At 55.2% G+C, this 20,855-nt stretch overlaps 1 protein-coding gene across 20 annotated transcripts in view; it reads left to right on the forward strand.

Annotated features, from left to right (window-relative positions):
* EPB41L1 (erythrocyte membrane protein band 4.1 like 1) overlaps positions 1-20,855 on the forward strand; it is a 65,901-nt gene that overhangs the window by 37,258 nt on the left and 7,788 nt on the right. For 9 of the 20 annotated variants that reach the window (XM_051632863.1, XM_051632858.1, XM_051632857.1 and 6 more), the window contains 16 exons: positions 1,628-1,732; positions 1,811-1,853; positions 2,480-2,555; positions 2,849-3,067; positions 3,173-3,260; positions 3,562-3,714; positions 4,466-4,563; positions 4,714-4,889; positions 5,405-5,553; positions 6,121-6,156; positions 8,115-8,306; positions 9,644-9,742; positions 14,475-17,105; positions 17,633-17,740; positions 18,937-19,335; positions 20,711-20,839. In XM_051632863.1, coding sequence (XP_051488823.1) covers positions 1,628-1,732; positions 1,811-1,853; positions 2,480-2,555; positions 2,849-3,067; positions 3,173-3,260; positions 3,562-3,714; positions 4,466-4,563; positions 4,714-4,889; positions 5,405-5,553; positions 6,121-6,156; positions 8,115-8,306; positions 9,644-9,742; positions 14,475-17,105; positions 17,633-17,740; positions 18,937-19,335; positions 20,711-20,839 — 4,701 coding nt within the window. The remainder of the gene's footprint in view (positions 1-1,627; positions 1,733-1,810; positions 1,854-2,479; positions 2,556-2,848; positions 3,068-3,172; positions 3,261-3,561; positions 3,715-4,465; positions 4,564-4,713; positions 4,890-5,404; positions 5,554-6,120; positions 6,157-8,114; positions 8,307-9,643; positions 9,743-14,474; positions 17,106-17,632; positions 17,741-18,936; positions 19,336-20,710; positions 20,840-20,855) is intronic. The other 11 variants (XM_051632866.1, XM_051632870.1, XM_051632872.1 and 8 more) reach the window with 9 other exon arrangements.

The following is a 20,855-nucleotide window of genomic DNA, read 5'->3' on the forward strand; positions in this document are numbered from 1 at the left end:
TTGGTTCTCATGAAGATGAAAGCCTTTCTGAAAAAGAAAAGGAGCAGAGTACCCCAGGGCCTGCAGGGGCTCACAGCACAGGAGCAGCTCAGTGTGCCTGGGCAGGGTTGGCCTTTTCTCCCTGGTGACTAGAGATAGGACAAGAGGAAATGGGGTCAAGTTGCACCACTTGAGGTTCAGATTGGATATTAGGAAAACTTTCTTCACAGAAAGAGTGGCGAAGCCTTGGAACAGGCTGCCCAGGGAGGTGGTGGAGGCACCATCTGTGGAGATGTTCATAAAATGGGTGGATGTGCTGAGGGACATACTTTAGTGTTTGGGGGTTGTGGGGTGAATGGTTGGACTTGATGATCTTGAAGGTCTTTTCCAAACTTGATGATTCTGTGATTCCCCTGCTCTCCCCAGCTCTCCCCAGCAGCAGTGGCCTGTCAGTGGGACCCCAGGGTGCAGCCTGGCTGGTGGCCTCGGGGGCAGAGCAATGCCCCTGGCTGGGCAGGGGGAGGGACCAGCCTGTGCTGCTGTGGCACAGAGGATCGGGTCGATTTTTAGAGAGCTGCTGCTTGCTCAAAAAGCCACCCGGGGCGCAGTGGAGAGGGGTTAGCACAGAAAAGCTGGAGTTGCATTTCTTCTTTCTTTCCGCGTGGGAATAGTTGTGCCCTTCCTGCACGCTTAATTAAAGCTGAATTCAGTGGAAATCAAAACAGTGAGTCCAACCATTCAGTGTGACACCCTGGCACGTGCCTTGGGTGAGCCCCTGCCTTCAAAACCCTTGTCAGCAGGAGTGGTGAGACCTAGGAAGGGTGACTGCAACTGCTGGAAAAGCTTTGCAGGGCATAAGGAGCCCAGGGCTGCAGCTGAGGGCAGGAAACCTCTGCTGGGTCTGTGCCTTCTGAGGCCTTGGGCTGCCAGCCCTGGGGTGCCTGCTGAAGGTGCTCCAGGAAATGCATGCCTTGGCAAGGGGAGATGGGAGCTGCTAGGCTGGAAGGCTGTAAATAGGGGACAAACACACATGGGAAGGGTTGTTATTCCGTCTCCATGAGATGGCCTCACTGCCACCAGAAATCAGGGAAACTCGAAGGAGCAGATAATGAGGTGCCTTCCATCCCTGTGCTTGGCTCAGGCTCTTTGTGGCTCTCGTTTATTAGGCTGTGCTTCAGGACCAAGCCACCACTGCCACCAGCATTGTTGGGAAGGAGCTTGTCCCATGGGCAGCACCAGCTGCAATGAGCTCTGGGGCGTGTTTGTCTGAGCTTGCTGGTCTGGAGCAGAGGTGCTTGGGCTGGCTGGACACCTCTCTGATTTGGCATCGCTGTTCCTTGGTGTGATGGGGGATGAGCCAGGTACAGGGCACCGGGTCCCCCTGGCCTGTGAGACCTGCTGCCTGCACCACATTCCTCTTCCTCGACTACCCCTGCAGCCCCAGGGCCACCTGGGTGTTCCCAGAGTGGAGCTGCTGGGTGAGAGGGCTGCTCTCAGAGCAACCACCTTTTGGTGGTTGTTTGGAGGGCTGCCCTGTGACCCTCCCCAGTGTTCTCTGACTGCAGCCAGCGGGTGCTGCCTGTGCCTGCTGGCTCTCTGGGAGCACAAGTCAGCCAGCTCACTGTCAACCTCTCTGTGTCCCTGGCAGAAACATGCCCGAGGTCAGGTCCTCTTTGACATGGTGTGTGAGCACCTCAACCTCCTGGAGAAGGACTACTTCGGCCTCACCTTCTGTGACTCGGACAGCCAGAAGGTGAGCCCGGGGGGATCCCTCTGCAGCCGCCCCCTCCATGGCATGGGGCCCCCCTCACCCACTATTTCATTATTGCAGAACTGGCTGGACCCCTCCAAGGAGATCAAGAAGCAGATCCGCAGTAAGTGCCCAAGGAGCTTCCATCCCTCCCAGCCCCGGGGTGTCCCACAGGGCTCCCAGATGGCTTGGCATGACTGTCCCTCTAGTGGGTCCCCTTCCCACCCTCCCTGGCCTGGGAACAGGAATGCTGTTGCTCATTCAGCTGCCTGTTACCCATCTCTCCTCTCACTCATGACTGGTGTCAGGGGGCAAAGACCCCATCCATGCCATCAGAGAGCTGGCTGAAACCTCATGCATCTCTTGGTGCTATCTCCACCTGCCCTGAGTAGGGAGGACAGGGCTAGGGGAAAGAGTGGGGGGCTTGCTGGGACAGGTATTGGGGTGCCTTTGCCCATGGTGTTGCATTGATGAGGCATCACCTTCTGGGATAAGTGAGGCTTTTACTATGACATTGGTAATCACACTGAGCTGATGGCTTCTGAAGTTGTGGTGCTTTTCTCTCCCCAGCTGGGATTAACCAAGCCATGCTGGTGTTCCCATGGCTGTTCTCCCTGCAGATTCTATAGTCCCCTTGTCCCTGCCCTGTGCTTGGAGGGAGCTGTGGGACCCTTAGTAGATGCCTGGATGCTCCTACCTGTCTGCGTGCAACCAGCATAGGTGCTGCCCTTACTGCTCTCCCCTCTTTAGGTGGGCCCTGGAACTTTGCATTCACTGTGAAGTTTTACCCTCCAGACCCTGCCCAGCTCACGGAGGACATTACAAGGTGAGGATCAGCCCTCCATGGGCACAGCTGCTGAGGCATCCCCCAGGGAACTGGCTTTGAGCATGTGGAGGGGCAGGGCTCAGGCATGGGAATGTCTGGGGGCTCGCTGCCCTCCCACTGCATGTGCCATGTCCAAGTCATGCCATGTGGGTCCAGGAAGGTGGCTGTGGGAAGTGACAGTCCCTGTGGAGTATAGTGTGGGGTGGGGTGTGTGCTGCCACTCCCTGGGGAGCCCCAGCCTACCAGAGGGCACACACTTCTGGCCTGCTCTCACCCTCTGCCCCCTCCTGCAGATACTACCTGTGCCTGCAGCTCCGTGCAGACATCATCACGGGGCGCCTGCCCTGCTCCTTTGTCACCCATGCCCTGCTGGGCTCCTACGCGGTGCAGGCTGAGCTGGGTGACTATGATGCCGAGGAGCATGTGGGCAACTACATCAGTGAGCTGCGCTTTGCCCCCAACCAGACACGGGAGCTGGAGGAGCGCATCATGGAGCTGCACAAGACCTACCGGTGAGCTTCGGGAGGTGATGGGCTGGTGGCAAGGAAGACACCAGAGACCTGGCCTGCACCTGGTGGAGCACCCAGCCACATGTCCTTCTCTCTGTCTCATTGCAGGGGAATGACCCCTGGAGAAGCAGAGATCCACTTCCTGGAGAATGCCAAGAAGCTCTCCATGTATGGGGTGGACCTGCACCATGCCAAGGTATGGGGCACTGGCCAGTACCACTTAATCCTGCCCTGCTGTCTACACACCTCTCACTGCCCAGCCCCATCCTTCCACAACAAAGATTCAAGAAGGACACAGTTTTGGGCTCCGGGTGGCCCTGCATTAGAGTAGAGGACGTTCAGAGGTCCAACCTCAACCAGTGTGTGATTTGGTGACCTCGCTGTTAGCTCATCCCCCATAGCGGAGCACTGAGCAGGAGGAAGCATGACACTGCTGGCTGGACTGGTTCGTACTGGGCAGCTGAGCAGTCCCCTCCTGTCCTTCTTGCCTCCTCTAGGACTCAGAGGGCATTGACATCATGCTGGGCGTCTGTGCCAATGGCCTCCTCATCTACAGGGACCGGCTGAGGATCAACCGTTTCGCCTGGCCCAAGATCCTCAAAATTTCATACAAGAGGAGCAACTTCTACATCAAGATCCGCCCAGGCGAGGTTGGTGCCATGAGCCAGCACAGTCCCAGAGTGTGGCAGGGTGCCTCCTCTGCTGGGCTGGGGCTGCCTGGTGGGGAGGTCATTGCCTCTGCCCCAAGGGTCCCAGGTGAGTGACCATGCTGGCCAGAAGAGCACATCTGGGGTGCCTGAAGGCTTTCAGTCAGTGCTTTTTTGTTCATGCTCTCATTTTTTCTCACTGGCAAAGTGGCCTCAGCAGGCTGCAGGCACCCCAGAAACCATGACCCCACTGGCATAGGGAGGTCACCCAGGGAGGAGGGTTGAAGGTAATTTTTGATGTGTCTTCCATGCTTCACAAAAGGACATCAGGAAGCTTTTTTGTTCCTTGTCCAACTTTATTTTCACTCTTTTCACTTTTACATGCACTGATGGGAGAAGGCATTTCCACCCACGTTTCCTAGCAGGCAGGAGGACAAGGACAGTGCATCTAAAATGGAGAGTGATGCTTTCTCACCAAAATGAGCTGTAAAAGGTTTTGCTTTCTTGAGGGAATTTCTCTTGCATGGTGAAGCCATTTACAGCTAAGGAAAGTACTTAGGTGAGAAGAGTGCGGGTGTGATCCTACCACCCAGTAGGGCATGGACCTTTCCAGCACTGCTTTGAAGATGACTATTTTTAGCATGGTCATGGCTCCTGCCAGGGGAACCTGAGGGTCTTGGCAGGGCAGATCCCCTCCCATCGTGTCCTCTGGGGCAGGATCTGCATGTAACAGTATGTCTCTGTCTCCCCCAAGTATGAGCAGTTTGAGAGCACCATTGGCTTCAAGCTGCCAAACCACCGCTCTGCCAAGCGTCTCTGGAAGGTCTGCATAGAGCATCACACCTTCTTCAGGTGAGGAGACCTTTGCCAGACCTTCTTCAGGCCTCCCTCCTCAGAGGCAAACATGCTCCTGCCTTTGCCACAATGTGTATATGTGGGGTGCAGCCCCAGGCGGTATGTATGGGCCTCACTGATGACACCCCACTTCTCTCCCTGCCCCAGGCTGGTGTCCCCGGAGCCACCCCCTAAGGGCTTCCTGGTGATGGGTTCCAAGTTCCGCTACAGCGGGCGGACGCAGGCGCAGACACGCCAGGCCAGCGCCCTCATCGACCGCCCAGCCCCCTTCTTTGAGCGCTCCTCCAGCAAACGGTACACCATGTCCCGCAGCCTTGATGGAGGTATGGCCCAAACTGGGGAGGGGGAGGGAGATTGGTCCACTGGCGGGAGCGAGGAGAGTGCAGCTCAGCTTGCCCCTGTGGGCAGAGGGCCCACAGGGTCAAGGCAGCCATTCAGCTTCCTTCTGGAGTCTGTCCCCAGCCACGTCCCCATGGCAGAGGGTCCCCACCTCAAGTGATAGCTCAGACTGCACATGAGCATGGGGAGGTGGCAGGTCTGAGGTTGGGCAGCTTGGTGCCCTCACGGGGATCAGCATCAACACTCTGGGGGGGGCTCTCAGGGCTCCCCAACTCTTGTGTAGCCAAGAGCTGGATTCCCCACAGTGTCCATCCAGCCCTGGGCTTCTCCCAGCTCCCTGTGCCCTGAGACTCCTGGGACCAGCTGTCCCTGCCACAGGACATCTGGGGCTCCTTGGCCCCTGGGTCTGAGCTGGCAGGGTGGGGGACAAGGGCTAGAGGCTCATGTGAGTGTTGGGGGTGGCAGGGCCAGGGTGACCTGGGCTCTCCCCCACGGGCAGAGTTCTCGCGCCCAGCCTCTGTCAGTGAGAACCACAGTGCCGGGGCCGAGGGTGAGAAGCAGGATGAGGATGGTGAGTTTGGCAGCAGGAGACGGTCTGAAACGGAGGACGAGGAGGTGACCACCCCGACGAAAATCAAGGAGCTGAAGGTACAGACGATGCGGGCAGAGGAGGGTGGAGCTGGAGGGGTAGGCTGGCTCACACCTGGAGCAGGCAGGCAAGCGGGCACAGGCAGCAAGGCTGGGCTTCAGGCAGGGTCACATCATGGCATGGTCCCCTGCAGCCCTTTCTCCATCAGCTGTGTTCCAGGCTGGTGGGACCACTGGGGCATTGCACTTGGCCTCACTGGTGGAAATGGGGCTGTCACAGGGGTTTGGCACAGCTCTCTGATTCCCAAGCACCCTCCAGGTTGTCTCGTCTTGACCCTAGGCAGGGCTGGACCTGGGAGCAGCACTGCTCCAGGCTGGGGATGGAGATGAGTACAGGCCAGGCACACTTGATGACCACCGGTGCCTGCCACTGCCTGGGCACAGCCCACCCTCTCCCTGCCCCAGCCCCTGGCTGGCCCAGGGACACCCCAGCCCATTTCAGCCCCATGCTGTGAGGGGAGGGGGGTCCAGTCCTTTGCCTACCAGCCAATCAATTAACTGTGATATGTGTAACAAGTTCCCTCAACTGACCCTGCTGGTTACTTTTAACCCTCTCTTTGCTGCCAGCCGGAGCATGAAACAACCCCCAGGCACAAGCAGGAGGTATTTTCTCTCTGGAGTATCCTAGTCTTCATTGGTGCATCATATTGTCCATCCCTTCCAAAGCAAAACTGTGTGTCACCCTATTTACTGGAATATAAGATGCACTGGGGCGAGGGGTTCATTGCTAGAGTAGCTCAAGGAGCAGACAGCTGGGATCTGCCCCAGCATGTACAGCATCTTCTATCCCACTAAGTAAGGTAGTCCTGATTGTCAGTGTGAGTAAGAGCCCTCCCAAGGTGCCAGGTGTCCATGCTGAGTCTTTGGCCCATTGGGAAGATGTGGCTTCTGCTCGTGTTACTGACTCCTCCATGTCCTTGCCTCATGTCTCCTCTCTGTCCAGCCCTGCAGCTCTCCTGTGGAAGCTGGTCCCATTGCTCCTGCCAGCACCCTGATCCATGCTCTGCTTTTGCCTGCCCTGCCCTGCCTCTGTCACTTGCCCTGCCCAGCAGCTCTGCTCTTGCAGCCCCCGCTGCGGCAGCATAATCCTCCGCAGAGAGCCGGGCTGCAGCTCCTTGCAGCGCCACAGCTCGTCCCATTGTGATGGGGACAAACAGGTCCCTGAGTTGCTTCCAGTGCCTGCTTGGCTGCCAGTGGGGGCAGGCAGTGGCACCAACCCCCTATGCCAGAGGGCAGCTGTCTCCATCTGCCCAGTCTCAGAGGGGGCTGTCGCAGAGAGGAGGGAGGCTGTCCTCTCCCCTGAGCAAACTCCCATGTCCTCAGTGGCCTCCCATCAGGAAGAATTCATCCCAGCCTAAAACAAATAGCTGCTCCCTAGGGGTTTGCTCTCTGCTTGCAGTGGGACATAGCTCCTCACTGGAGGTGCTGATGGGGCAAATGCAGCCAGGCCAGGGGGTTTCTGCTGCTGGCACCACACTGTCCTGGCTGTCCTACTCAGCACCTCAGGGCAGACCCCTCCAGGGTGGTGGGCCCTGGGCCCTCCCCTGCCCTTCATTGCTTACCCTGCTGCATGTGCATGTGCTGCTGCCCCAGCCCACCCCAAGCCCAGAGGTGGGCAAACTGAAGCACTTCTCCATGCTCAGACCATGGCAGGAGTTTCTTCATGAGTTGTGCTGAGCCTTCAGCAGCTGGAAAATCTCCTAGGGTTTGTTACGGGACTCTCTCGGGTCTCTGAACTGTTCCTGAGGAGAAATACCAGGAAGGTATTTTAGGTGACTCCTTTTGAACCTCAGAAGAGGTTTGAGTTTGAGTTTGAAGCAGAAGACAGAGTTCTTGCTCTTGCTGGTTCTTGCTTTGAGGCAGTTTGCCCACCTCTGGGGCAGGACAAAGGGAGCCACCCTGGTGCCTGTTCTGTCACAAAACAATGCTCTAATGCCTAAACTCCACCTTGCACTTGAGCACTTTGAGCTGTGCTCTCTCCACAGAAGGCCAGACTCCACCCCAGGTTGCTGCTGGGCCCAGATTGGTCCATGGTGATCCAGGCTTGGATCCATTCTGAAGATCTCTGACCAGCTTTTGACCTCCTGCCCTTTGGCAGAAGCCTACTCTGAAGGAGCTCCATTGGAAATACCAGTGACCTACCCTGCTGGGACAGAGGCTTGGGTTCCCTTTGTGCCTGGCACAAGTGAGCAGCAGATAAGGTTGCTGGTATTTCTACTAGGAGCTGATCCCTTGCTGATCCCAAGGTTGAACCTATGCTCTTCCTCCAGGTGGCTTAGCTTGTCCTTGGCAGGCTGTGCTGCAAGTGCTGAAAGATTGTAGCATGCCCTTCATGGAGGGAAGCCTGTTGTGCACCTGCAGCCACGTGCAGCCTTTTTGTTGCTCCCTGCAGTGGTCTGAATGAGGACTGCAGACCAGGGTGCTCTTACATGCTGTTAATTTGGCTCTTGAGACCCTAAATTCCAGCCCAGCATGAAGCAAACCCTCCCAGTGCCCCTGCTCATCTCTTTAGCCTTGGCTGGTGCTTTAATCGCAGTTACCTTCCTCTCTCCTTCCCTAAGTTTTTAGACAAGCCGGAAGATGTTTTGCTAAAGCATCAGGCCAGCATCAATGAGCTGAAACGGACCCTGAAGGAGCCCAACAGCAAGCTGGTTCACAGGGAACGGGACAGGAGGCTGCCTTCCTCACCAGCCTCCTCCTCACCCAAGCATGAGGATGAAACACCAAAAGGAACCCCAGAAAAGGCCAGCGAGGTTTGTGTCACTGCGTCTCTTATGGAGTGAATCAAGTTGTTTGCAGAGAGGTGTACCTCAGCTTTTGGGCTCTGGTTCTCTTGCCTCCTGTGCTACCCTGGTGGAGCATGGTGGAATGTATGTGGTGGGGACAGGGAGGGGGCCTTTGGCCAGGCTGTTGTCTCTTAAGTTTTGTAACAAACCAACCATTTTCACACTGCTGATAGTGATCTCCCCTTGTGCTCAGGCAATGCACGGGGTTCAGCTTCTCATTCTTCTCATTCCCGGAGGCTGTGTTTTAGGGGTACCTGAGGGTTGGGCTGGGCCTTTGTTGGCCCATGAGCTGGGGCTTTCCTCAACCCTCATACTTCAGTAGGGCTGCTGTGGAGTGGTGACTTGCCTGTGCTGTCCCATGCTGCCAGTAGCTCTTGCCTGAGAGCTGTCCTCAGCAGAGCAGGACCTGGTGTCCCATGGTGCTCTCACCTGCTGGGACCTGGGTGGTGGGAGCAGGTGGAGGGGTGAGCAGTGCTGCCCTGGCATCCTGCACACACATCCTTCTCTCTTGGCATTTTGCCTGCTGGCTTTGTGGTGGGATCATGAATGTGAAGGCAAGGTGCCTGGGAGGCTGGAATTGAGGGTGCCAGGACACACAGAGCCCCCAGTGCTGCATGGAAGGTGCTGGTGGGATACAGCTGGGTGCTCCACAGCACTGGGTTCCTGGGTGCTTGGTTTGGGCGGTGTATGGCAAGGGCATCTCCCTGCCAGCCTGGGTGCCCTCTCCCTGTCTGGGACCCTCCCTGCTTGCTCTTCCCCCTGTAGTGCTCACTCCCCTATGGTGGCTCTGGAGCTGGTCCTGTGCCCACACTGGGAGGCACAGCTCCAAGCAGGTGGATGCCAAACATGGGACGCATTTGCCAAGGCTCCCTCCCAGGACCTTCTTGCAGATCAAGGGAGACGTGGGGCTGGGCTGTGTGGAAGGCCTGGGCACAGCAGGGCAGCCAGGCCAAGGCTCTCTGTGGGGACTGGTGCCCATGTGCCTGCAGGTTTCCAGCACTGACCAGGGGCTACAGGGTGGCTGGGGCTCCTCGCCCCACATCAAGGCACTGAGCTGGGAAGAGGGACTTCACCCCACATCTCTTTTACAAGCAAATACATAAAGTGCAGAGATGTAAATGGAGCATCTAGAGCTGGCATAGCTGTGACGTCTCTTCATTCACCCATCCTTCCATCTACCACCCACCTACCCACCATTTGTTTCTTCATTACTTCTCATGTGCACTCTCTCTCTCCCTCTCCCTCTCTCTCTCCCTGTGTCTCTCTCTTTCTCTGTGGGTGTTGGGGTTTCCCTGCTGGCACAGACGATGGAAGAGGATTCCCTAGACGATTTTGCATCTGAGCACGGAGCTTCCCTAAGCATGGAGTCTTTCACGCAGAAAAGCCTTGTCTCCTCTCCTGAGGTTGTCACCATCCTCCTTCTCTCCCTACTCCTTGATCTCACAGTCTGCTCCCCTGTGGGCCCCACTGGCCTGCCTTTTGCTGGCCCCCCAGAAAGGTCCCCTCTCCAGTAATGGGCAGGATCCCTCACCAGGACAAGGGTGTTGGTGAAACTTGCTCCCCCGAGTGTTTCTTCTGTGCTGTGAGACAGAGTCCTGGGAGAGACCTTCCAGAGGAGCCCTGCTGTGCTCCTCAAGGGCTGGCTGTGTGGGTGAGGGGGCCGTGCTGGAGGCCAGTGCTGGGGGTCCCAGGGTAGGGCTGACTCTGTGGCACTGGCACTCTGCAGGTGTCTGCTGCAGGTGCAGACAGGCAGCTTCAAACTCTCTTTAGCAATCCCTTGTGCTTCCCTGGCCCTCTGGCTACAGTTGCAGTTCCCTGGAGCCAAGCACTCTGAAGCAGGGCATCTCTGGAGGCATCAGGAATGTTGGACTTAGGACTTTGCAAAGAAGGGTAGTGCTGCCTGGGGTGTTCTCTCGCAGTGTCCACGGTTGAGCAGTGTGGGCCCTCAGCAGTTCTGGCATGCAGGGTTTATCTTACATGATGTTGGTCGTTTCCCAGAGCCAAGAGAAGATACCACTGAGCAGAAGAAAACTGGTCTTTGGGAGCTGGTTGTGGTGTGGTTGGATGTGGCCATGCTGCAGGGTGGTGCCCAAGTGCAGTTGGGTGCACATCCTGCTGGAGTGACCCCAGGGAAGACGGTGGAGATGGAGCAGTGTCAAACGGGGACAGGCAAGGCAGAGGCAGGGGTAGGACTAGTCCCACTCTCCTTCCCTGTCATTTCCCTCAGTCAGAGCAGAAGTTGGCAGCATTGGCAGGCTGGGCCTGAACCTAGGCTGGTTGGAGCATGTCCTCTGGAGGTAGAATGGGTATGAGTGAGGGCTTGGCCACAGCCTTGGCCTTCAACAAGGATGCAGACACCTTCAGTGAAGCTTGGGCTCTGCAGCAGCATCTCCTGTTCCATGGTGGGACTCTCTGTGTGCCAGTATTTAGGAGCTGATAGTCAAGAACAGCAGGAGTTGTACACACGCCTTGATTCAGTGGATCTTTGCCTCCACCTTCTGGCGACCCTCAGGGTGCCAGGGCTGCACTGGGGTGTCAATGACAAGGTGCCCTCACCAGTGTTTCTCTCAGGTGTTGGTGGCTGAGACTCAAGAGCTGGTATGTGGGAACTTGTCCTCTCCTGGCCTGTGGTCACCATGAGGAATTTGTGGCTCCAAGAGGGTGACAACATGAGGACATCAGCAGAGCTTGGAGCTCTCATCACACTCAGCCAGTGCCCATGGCCTTCAGACCTGTTGAGGTTGGGTTATCTGTCACCTCAAGCTACACATATCTTCACCCTTCTCTCAGTCCTGATGGAGGACCAGAATGCTGGGCTGAGAGGTGCTGGGAGTCTCTTCAGCTTTGGGTGCTTAAGCAACCCAGCATGGTGTCTCAACATCTCAGTTTCAGTTGTTGCCCCCTTGTCATATGGCTCATGCTTTCCTCTCAAGTGAGCTGGGTCTCCCTGCAGAGCAAAGAACGATGACAGGGACATTTAAGGACACCTTCTTCCTACCTTGGGCTCAGCCAAGGTCATGGTCCGTGCTGACAGGGCCAGAGGACTGTCTGCTCTGTGCCATTGTTTCTTTCCTTTCTACCAGCTTACTCTCTCTTGTGATGTGTAAGCCATAGTGAGAATGACCTTCCCAAATGCTCCTGCTCCTAGAGCTGATGTGTTGGGGGATGCAGGTCGAAATGTGAAAGTAAATTATCCCTTAGGAATTCAAGGTTGCTTTATGAACAGACCCTTCCCAGCATCATCTTGTCTTAGACTCCTCTCTTGGTCCTCACTCTGTTCTGCCAGCCTACTGACCTCCAAAGCTTCAGAAGTTCACTTCTTTCCTGGAGGACATACCCAAGTATCCAGATACTCTGAACATCTCAAGTTCAGGAGACATGAGGGCTGCCATGAGCTGTGGAACCAGAGCTGTGGCCAGAGCTGGTGTTGAGCCCTCCAGAGCAGAGTTCAGATCACACCCCAGAGTAGTTGGCTGTTCCCTTGGAGTGGGCTGTGCTCATCCCAACAAAGTTTGAGAAGGAAACTGCTTTGGAAAGACATCTGGAGCTTTTAGGTTTTCCTTACTGTTGAGAGGTGCTGCCATGGATGAACATATTGTTCCAGGATTCAGATTTGTCTTAAGACTTTTTGATTTACGACATGTATCTAAAGCTTCAGCTCAGAGAAGGAGTCTGAAAAGACTTAAATATTTGTCTAGGGAAGATCTCCTCCAAAGGACTCTGGTTTGCAGCCAGAAAAGGGGGACGAGAGGGCTTCACTGAAGAAATGTGTACATGTGCTCAAAACCTGTCCATCCTTTCCTTGGCTATAGAAAGGATTCAGGAATGTGACCACAATGTAAAGAAGAGAAGCTACTTTGCCTTCAGGAAAGTAAGGTTGAATCACCCACGACTTTGCTACTGAATGGGAAGACTGGTGCTGAGGGAATGCCAGAGACCAGCCTGGGCTTCCCAGCAGGCCCAGTGCAACTGCTGAGTGAGAGGGAATGTTGCTTGCATGGGTAAAACACAGCTGTGAAGGACGTAGGTGCAACCTGCCTCTGTTGTGATTTCTGTGGACTAGAAAGGAAAAAAACCTGCGTTGAAAGCAGATGTAGATGAAGGGAGCTGGGGAGCAGGCAGTGCTGGGGAGTGCAGGGTCAAGGGCTGTCTGAGGGGCTCATGGGAGTAATGCTGCAGGGAGCTGGTAGGGGAAAGGTCTCTGAAGAGCTGGCTCCTCCAGTGTGGGTGCACAGGACTGCCTCGCCACGGAGGGTGCAGGTGTCATGGCAGAGTTTGGAGGAGGGTGTCCCTGCTGCCCTGTGATGGTTTGCAATGCCCAGTTGCCATCCCGGCAGCTGTCCTAGCCCTGCAAGGAGTCAGCACCACCTCTTCCCTGGGTGGCTTGGCAGCCAGACCCACCCACAGCCCCTGTGATGCCCCCACCCAGGCACAGCTCTGAGGGCATTTGGAGGGTTGTTCAGGGACAGCCACACTCTTGTCCTTGGGGGCAGGGGGCAGGCAGAAGGCTGCTGCTTGCCTGGGTGCTGCCAGGGGCCCTGGGCCTAGGGGGCTTTGCCTGGTGCAGGCAGGAGCTGAGAGACAGCAGTTTTCTGCCCAGAGCTTTCACCAATTGCTGATTCCCCTCCTTATGGAAGCCCTTCCACTTGTAACTAGTTTTCCTTCTTTCTCTCTCTTTTCTTATCTGATCTCGTTTTCCTTTCCCTCTTGCTCTGTTTCCCTCTGATTCCTTGTTTCCCCTTATTCAGGATCAGTTATTAGGTTTCCATTTCAGGTGCAACTGCTCCAAACCTTCACTCTGTGTCCCCTGCCTGGGTCATGGCTCACGTTCTCACATTTTTTCCCAGCTGGAGTGGGGAGCAAGCAGCCAGCCCTTCCCAGTTCATGTGGCTGGGGTGCACACTGGTGCTGCAGAGGGTCAGTCCTGCCCGCAGGCTGGTGCCCAGCAGCCTGTGTCACATTAGAGCCCATGGTGATCATCCCCACAGAGAACTCTGAAGGACCGTGCTCACAGCACTACCCTTCCCATGCCTGCTTCCTTCACTGGCTGGCTGGGAAGGCTGCTGGGCTTCCTCATCAGTGTAAATGTTTTCCTGCAGCTGTCTTCTAGTGGGTTATTTTCTACCTTCTGTTCCAGAAGTGGTCAAATTTTAGCAATGCCTTGTTCTTGGCACTTGTGAAGCCTTTAGCTGTCTTGATGACACCAACACCAACACGTGGATATACAAAGTGTACGAGGCAAAGGCAGCTGAGTGTCCTGCCCTTCACAGCAGATACCCCTGTGGGGTGTCACATTCCCATGGTGTCCTTACTGCAGGATGCTCCACAGCCTTTGCTTGGTCCTTGCTGCAGCACCTGTAGCTGTCTCAGCTGCCAAGTCTGTGGTCTTCTGTTACATCTTGTAGGTGACCTTTTACAGGTGACATTCTCTGAACTACTTGGTTTCAGCATTGCTAGAAATCTCTCCTAAATAATTGCTTTTGAGGAGATTTTTCTGGGGTGTTGGGAAGAAAGATTTTGGAGTGAATCTGACCTGCAGCATCTGATTCTGGGGAAAGGAATGGGAAAGGGCCATTCTGATGCCTAAAGGCAGTTTCTTTTCATGCTCATGCTCCTGGCAGTCTGACATAGTCTAGGGGCACCATGGATGAAACTGAGAGTGAAGCCACTCAGAACACAAGCCATTGCCTACAGTGAAATCTCACCCTTTGGTCATGGAGATTGATTGAGCCATCTGAAAACAGGACTCAGTTGGGGGGGTCCTAGTTGGGTTAATTCATGAGAGGTGCCCTGATGGCTGTTAGTGTATCTGCTGGGAGCATTGCTTCCACTTCTGTACTTCCAGCGAAGCTGCAGGTATTGTAGCTGTGCCAGTGAGCCATCACCCAGAGCAAAACATGGTCCCTGGAGACGATAGAGGGGCTCAGTCCCCTTATTTTCAGTCTATTTTCTCCATCAGTGAGTTGCCAGAATCTTTGTACAGACCCTGCCTCAACTCTTGCATGAATAACAATAATCATCATGTAGTCAGCCCTGTCCAAGGCAGCTCAGGTTTCTGTGACCCATGCAAGCAGTTACTAGCAGGTAGGTAAAGTATGTTTGATGCTAACTCTTCTTGCTCCAATTGCAATGCAGGGCTCGGAGCATTGGGTATTTATAGAGAGAGAAACTCCTAGGCTGGAAGCAGTAGCTCTAAAGAAAGCTCTGGGAGTCAAGAAAGAAGAAGCATGCGCAGGTACCTCAGAGGTGAAACTGAGCACAAGCATGTCCAAAGTGGAGATTGCACTAGGGAAAGCCAAGGAGGTGGCAGGCCAGGAAGAGACAGAAGATGCAGCCCTGGATACCCAGATGAGAGCAAAAATGATCGCTAGCCCAGAGGATTTTGAGTCTTTCTGGGAGGATGAGATCCATGAGGAGACCAGAGGGGAGCCCAGCCAGGAGGCCGAGAACCTGCCAGCTGAGAGCACAGAGGAGGAGCCCCAGGAGCAGGGCAAGGAAGAAACCAGGAGTGAGCCAGGTCTGCCCAAGCCATGTCAGCAGCCTCCAGAGAGGCAAAGGGCCAAGATTTTGGGGCCAAAGCCTCCACAGGGAGAAAGTGAGGTGGTCTCCAAGGAGCATGCTTCTGCAGCCTCCAAGAAGCAGGAGGCCAGAGTGCCAGCTACAGCCACAGAGCTCATCAAAATTAAAGTGAAGGCTAGTGACAACAGCTCAGAGACTTCTGCAACCCAGAGGATCATCTACTTAGGAGATCTAGAGGAAGAAGAGGACAGTAAAACACACCTGCTCTTGGAGGCTGGTGGACAGCTTGACTTGGAGGAGAGACCAGAAGCCACTGTGAACATATCCAGAGAGGGATCCAGGCATGCAGCACCTTCAGCAGAAGGGTTCCAGCCCCCTTCCTCAGCAAGTCAGCAACATAGGGCAGTGTCTGGAAAACCTGCTGAAGCTCCAGCGCAGCCCAGGACAGGTTGTGATGGGACCAGCCCAGCAGGACATCCCACCTCAGAGCAGGAGGAAGGGCTGCAAGAGAAAGCATCTGCTGGGCTAACAGGCTGTAAAGTGCCTGAGGGAGGTGAAGCCCAGGAGGTGGCACCAGAGGAGACGGATGTGCAAAGCCTAGTGGGAGGCTTAAAGCCACATAGCCTGGGACGGGACATTCATGGGGCTGAGGAGCCCAGAGGGAGCCCAGACATCTGCACACCAGTGGAGGGGCTCTCAGGAAGGACTGGAGCAGACAACGACAAGGAGGAAAGTGCCAGAGTGGTTCTTCAGATGGAAGACATAAAGACCAAGTCACTTCCATCAGCTGTGCCTTGGCAGGGCCACCCTCACACCACTGTGGGGTCAGGGGGGGATGAACCTGTCCCTGTGCCTGTTCCCCAGCAATCCAGCCCTGTCCCTGCAGAGCCAGCCCTGGGTGCTGAGCCTGTGGGCAGAGACTTGTCCCAGAGCACCAGCCCTGTGAGAGCTGTGGGCATACCCACAGGTGGGGACCCTTCAGCAGAGGTGGCATGCAAGGAGGCAAGTCCTGTAGAAGGCAAAGGAGCACCCAAGGACATGAGCCCTGTAGCAGAGGTGGCAAGACCCAGGGGTGTCAATCCTGAATCTGAAGAACGACCCCAAGGCGTGAGCTTTGCTACATGGAAACCACACCAAGGTGCAAGTCCTGCTGCAGAAGGATCACCCCAAAACACAGATGCTACAGCAAAGATGATCCAGGTCAGAGACCCAGCCACTGGGGAGGTGGCCCAGGACACAGATGCTGCCACAGGAAAGGCAACCCAGAGCAAAGTCCCTGCCACAGAAGAGCCACTCCAGGAAGAGAAGCCCATGAGAAAAGAGCTCTCCCAGGACTCAGGACTTACATCAGGGAAGCTGACCAGAGATGAAAGCTGTGGAATGGAAGAATTGTCCCATGACAAAAGCCATTGCATGGAGGAGTTGCCTCCCAAGGCAGAAGAACCAGAACAAGACACTGAGACAATAACAAAAGACCTGCCCAAAGAGGGTCCCGTGGCTCGAGGGATACTTCACACTGCAGATCCCAAAGCACAAGAGCCATCCTGGGACTCAGAAGCAAGCCCTACAGTAGGAGAAGCCACCAGGGACAATGATCTTGCTCTGGGCCAGCCACTGCAGGATAAGGCTTCTCCCAAAGAAACTGCTGATGTCCCACACTTCGATGCCCCTGTAGTAGGGTTGTGTCAAGGAAGCAAGACATGCCAGCTCTCCACCTTGATCTGTAAAGGCAGGAGAGAGCTGCCAGTGAGCAGTGGGACCCATCAAATAGAGTCTGGGTCATTGATGTGCACATCTGGGATGACTGGAGTAGTGTCGCAGGAGCATGGAGTTGTCACTGTGGCCCCAGGTAGCTGGCAGGACAGTGAGAGCTACAGGAAAACCTCAGTGGCCTCTAAGATAAGGATGTTTGAGCAAAGTGAAGTGGAGCAAAGGGCAGCCCAGGAGGGACAAGCATGTGTGCCTGAAGCTGAGGCATCAGAAAAAGCAAAGGAGAAGACTGGCCTGGAGCAGGACATGCTTTGGTACACAGGCTTTGCCTCACCACCAGCAGTGCCTGTCAGTCTGGTGGGACCTGTGTCCAGTGTGAGCTCCTTGGCCCTCAGGCAAGGGGCTGGTTCAGGAGCCTCCTCCCAGCCTCTCCCTCTGAAGGAAGATGTTTCTGTTGACCTGGAGCACGAAGGAGAAGACAGTGCTGACTTGGCCTCCCCTGACTCTGGCTGTGAACTCACACTGGCAGAAGCCGTGGTAACTCTTCCAATGAACTGTCCAGCTGGAAAGTTCATGCGCATGTTGTGTGGCTCTTTATTATGTTGAGTGGCTCCTCCCACGCCCATTGACCGAGCAGCCGCTTTGCATACCCTGTCCTTTTCTGTATGTCTGTGCCGTCAGGCTTCCTCGCTGAATGCAGACCTGCTGGCCAGTTGGTTCATCAGCTTTTGTTTTGTGACCTCCCCGTGACATTTTGGCTCCCAGGAGAATGGCCCTCACTAAACCCAAGGGCACCCAGCTTCGTGTCCAGTAATAAGAAGGGGAGAGGGGGGAGCTGCGCCTCGGTCACAGACACACACACACACCTGCCCATGCTTCCAGCTTCACCCTGGCACTTCTTACGTTGATGTCCCTTCTTGCTTAGCTCCCCAGCCTCCCCTGCCCTTCCCTGTCTACTGCAAGCTGGTGGCTGGATGATGAAGTAGCTTTCTTTGCTCATGTAAGTGCTAGATCAGCTCCTGTTGAGTTAATTTCCTTAAAACTAACCATTTTCTCTAATCCAGAGCAAATCTCAGGAACCAAGTGGGGAAGAAAAGGATTTAGCTGACCCATCAGTAAAATCCATCCTGAAAGAAGAGAATTTAAAGAGTGCTGGTCCAGTGGTCTTCCAGGTCTCAGTGCTGTTTTCCTAACTGCTTCTTACTGTAGTATGAAAGCTCCCCTTGAGCAGCAGAAGGCTGTGTGCTTCCAGCTCCTCCCCCATTGCAGAGCTGTTATGTATGTATTTATACATACACACACACACAGCGCCATGTCTGCAGGCATGTTCCTCTTGAGTTTGTTTGACACCCTGTTTCTTATACCTCTCAACCTCCCAGCAGTGCCAAGGGAAGGTTGTACTGGCACAGCCTGGCCCACTGCGGGATTGCTCTGGCTGTAAACCCTTGGACGAGGCCCCAGGAGGTGGGTCTCCTCTGTCATCAGCTGTCTTAGAGCTGTTCCTAAGCAAGAACAGCCTCCAGTTAGATACAGAGTCCAGCAATGGGTCTAGATTTTCCATGGCTTCATGGCAAAGTGTGGCGAGGGGAAATGTACCCTCTGATGGCAGAGTTGAGAGGTATGCCCATGTCTGGAGCAGAGCTAACGGAGGGAGGTCATCCCTTGGCTCTGGTTGTGCTGTCAATTACACTGACCAAACACTCAACCAAGTCATCCCTAAGACTCACCCTCAGCTGCGTGAGGCCTCTGGAGGGTGAGTGTGGTGTTGGTGGGGCAGATCCCTCTGGTGCAGGGAGTGCTCCAGCAGGGCTGGGCCTCCTCTCCCTGGGGCAAATCTGCACAGGGCCCATGTGGGTGTTCAGTGGAATTGGCACACTCCTTCGCTTCTCCCTCACCATGCGTAGCTGATGGGGCCCTTTTCTTTAAACTCTTCTCTCTTCCCCTTTCTTTGTTTGGTTTGTGGGTGCCAAACCTTACTGCCATGTGGTAGCACTGGTGTCTGAGCTGTTTCTGAATGTCTCTTAACAGACCTGTTGTTTTGCATACATCTGCTTCCACTGGGTGCACAGATGTGCCTCCAAGCTGGTCAAGCTTCTCTGTATGACTGACTCTTTTTTTTTTTGCAATGATTAATTACCAATAGACTCGGCAAAATCAGATCAAATAACTCTCCTCCCCCCACCCCACCCTGCAAAGTCGCTGCTGTCAGAAAGGTTTCAGTCTCCATGCTTGAGTTGTGTTTGACTCTACTCTGCAATGTTTGCTGCAGTCTTCTTTCTCTTCCCTGTCCCTCGTGGGCACAGCCAGCACTGCTGTGCCAGGTGGTTCTCACCGTCTCCATCTCTCTCCGCCATTGTGTCTCATTCAGAGAGCAGGCTTGAGGGAGGGAGCTGAGGAGAAATCTAAGCCACCTCGGCACAGGGCTCCCGAGAGTGACACCGGCGACGAGGAGCAGGACCAGGAGAAGGACTCGGTCTTTCTGAAGGACAACCACCTGGCTATCGAACGCAAATGCTCCAGCATCACAGTCAGTTCAACCTCCAGCCTGGAAGCAGAGGTAGACTTCACAGTGATTGGTGACTTCCATGGCACAGCCTTTGAGGACATCTCCCGGAGCCTGCCTGAGCTGGACAAGGACAAGAGTGAAACGGAAGATGAAGGCCTGGTTTCCTTCCAGCATACTGGCAAAGTAGTTGCTGGATTGGAAGAAGATGTCAAGGGCGGGGAGAAGGTCTCCCAGCCCAGCCCAGATGTCTCCCAGCTAGAGGTACACAGGGACACCATTCCACCGAGACTGTCTCAGTGCCACCATGTCTCCATGTTCCTTGTTCTGGTGCCTGATACTGCCTCACTGGTGTGCACTCCCATGTGGGTATGGAAGAGCATGCTAGCTTTCAAACATCCCCAGGTTCCTGTCTGGTGTAGGTGGTCTCCCCCAAGGCATGCTGCCATCTGTGTTGCATGGCTCTGTTGTGTGTGTTGTGCATCTGCTAACCAGAAGAAGTCACTGTCATCTCTTAATCCCCTGCCTCTGGCTGCTACCCTGTCTCTTGTACCATACAGCATGTCAGCAGCTGGGAAGGGCTGTGTCACTAATCGATGGGTCTGTCCTTGTGTTTTGCATGAAGTCAGTGATGGGTTTGTGTAGCCAAGAGAAACATGCTGCCGACTAACTTTTCTGGGTATGTGAGGCCAGGGGGGATGCACGGGGCAGCTGGTGGGAGCCACTCTGAAGCTCATAGAGGGTCACTCATACGCCGGGAGGGATTATGACTGGGCTAAGGAAAATGCATGTGAGGGGTGTGTGGCAGCTGAGTGCACACCATGAAGAGAGGACAGCAGAGCCAGTGCCAGTGTAGACAACACATATCTTTGCCTCTGCCAGGGCCATCTCCTGCCCCATGAGTTCTGGGGCAGCCCTCCAGCCCTGACAGGTAGGTCCCAAATGCTGCCTGGACCTGCCAGGGTGAGTCCAGACCTGGAGCCAGGAAAAAGCAGCAGAGTTAGAGGGAGCTTTCTCTGAGCCAGCCTGGAAACCCTTGTGTGGATGCTGTGGGCTCCAGGGTCACAGCAGGGCCATGGGCGTGGGTGATCAGCTCTGCAGTGCCCAGTGGCCAGCACTGGGCAGGGGAGGCCTTTGGCTCACTGAGCCAGTGCTCAGCATCCCCTGGGCAGGAGCCTGAGTAGGAGCCCTGCACAGCTCCAGTTTCCTGTACTGGGGAGTGCTGGACACCTGTCTCCATGGGAGCTGGTGCAGATCATAAACCTGCTGCCAGGGCATAAGTGAAATGGATTTGGTGGGTTTCACCCACCTTTTGAAGAACAGTTTGACCTAACCCATGGTTTCTGTAAATCCATCCAAAAAATCCCTGGAAACCCCAGGGACAGAGCACCAGGTCTGATTTGGGCCATGTCAGTTCCACAGGACACTTTGCATGGTGGCCATCTGCCCAGGGCAGCAGCCTCACCTCTGCTCTTTGCCCAGGTGGGGGTGAGCATGACACTTGCAGGACGTCATATGTGTGTGGTGTATTTCAGAGGAGCAGAGCAAGGACACTCTGCTCCTGGGGGTGATGTACAAGGAGCACTCAGGACTGTTTGCATCGTGTCCCAAAGCCTGACTTACTGTATTTTTTCTGCAGTCATCAGCCCTGAAAACAGATGCTGTGACCAAAACGGATGCTGTGACCGTCAGGTTGGGGCCAGGCACGAAGAAACCTGAAGCAGATGGCTCCACTCCCCACCAGGTTGGCACCACAGGCACGGTCCAGGTGATGTGGTGGCTCT

The sequence above is a fragment of the Apus apus genome, chromosome 15 (genome assembly GCF_020740795.1).
Source record: "Apus apus isolate bApuApu2 chromosome 15, bApuApu2.pri.cur, whole genome shotgun sequence".
In the NCBI taxonomy this organism is placed as follows: domain Eukaryota; kingdom Metazoa; phylum Chordata; class Aves; order Apodiformes; family Apodidae; genus Apus; species Apus apus.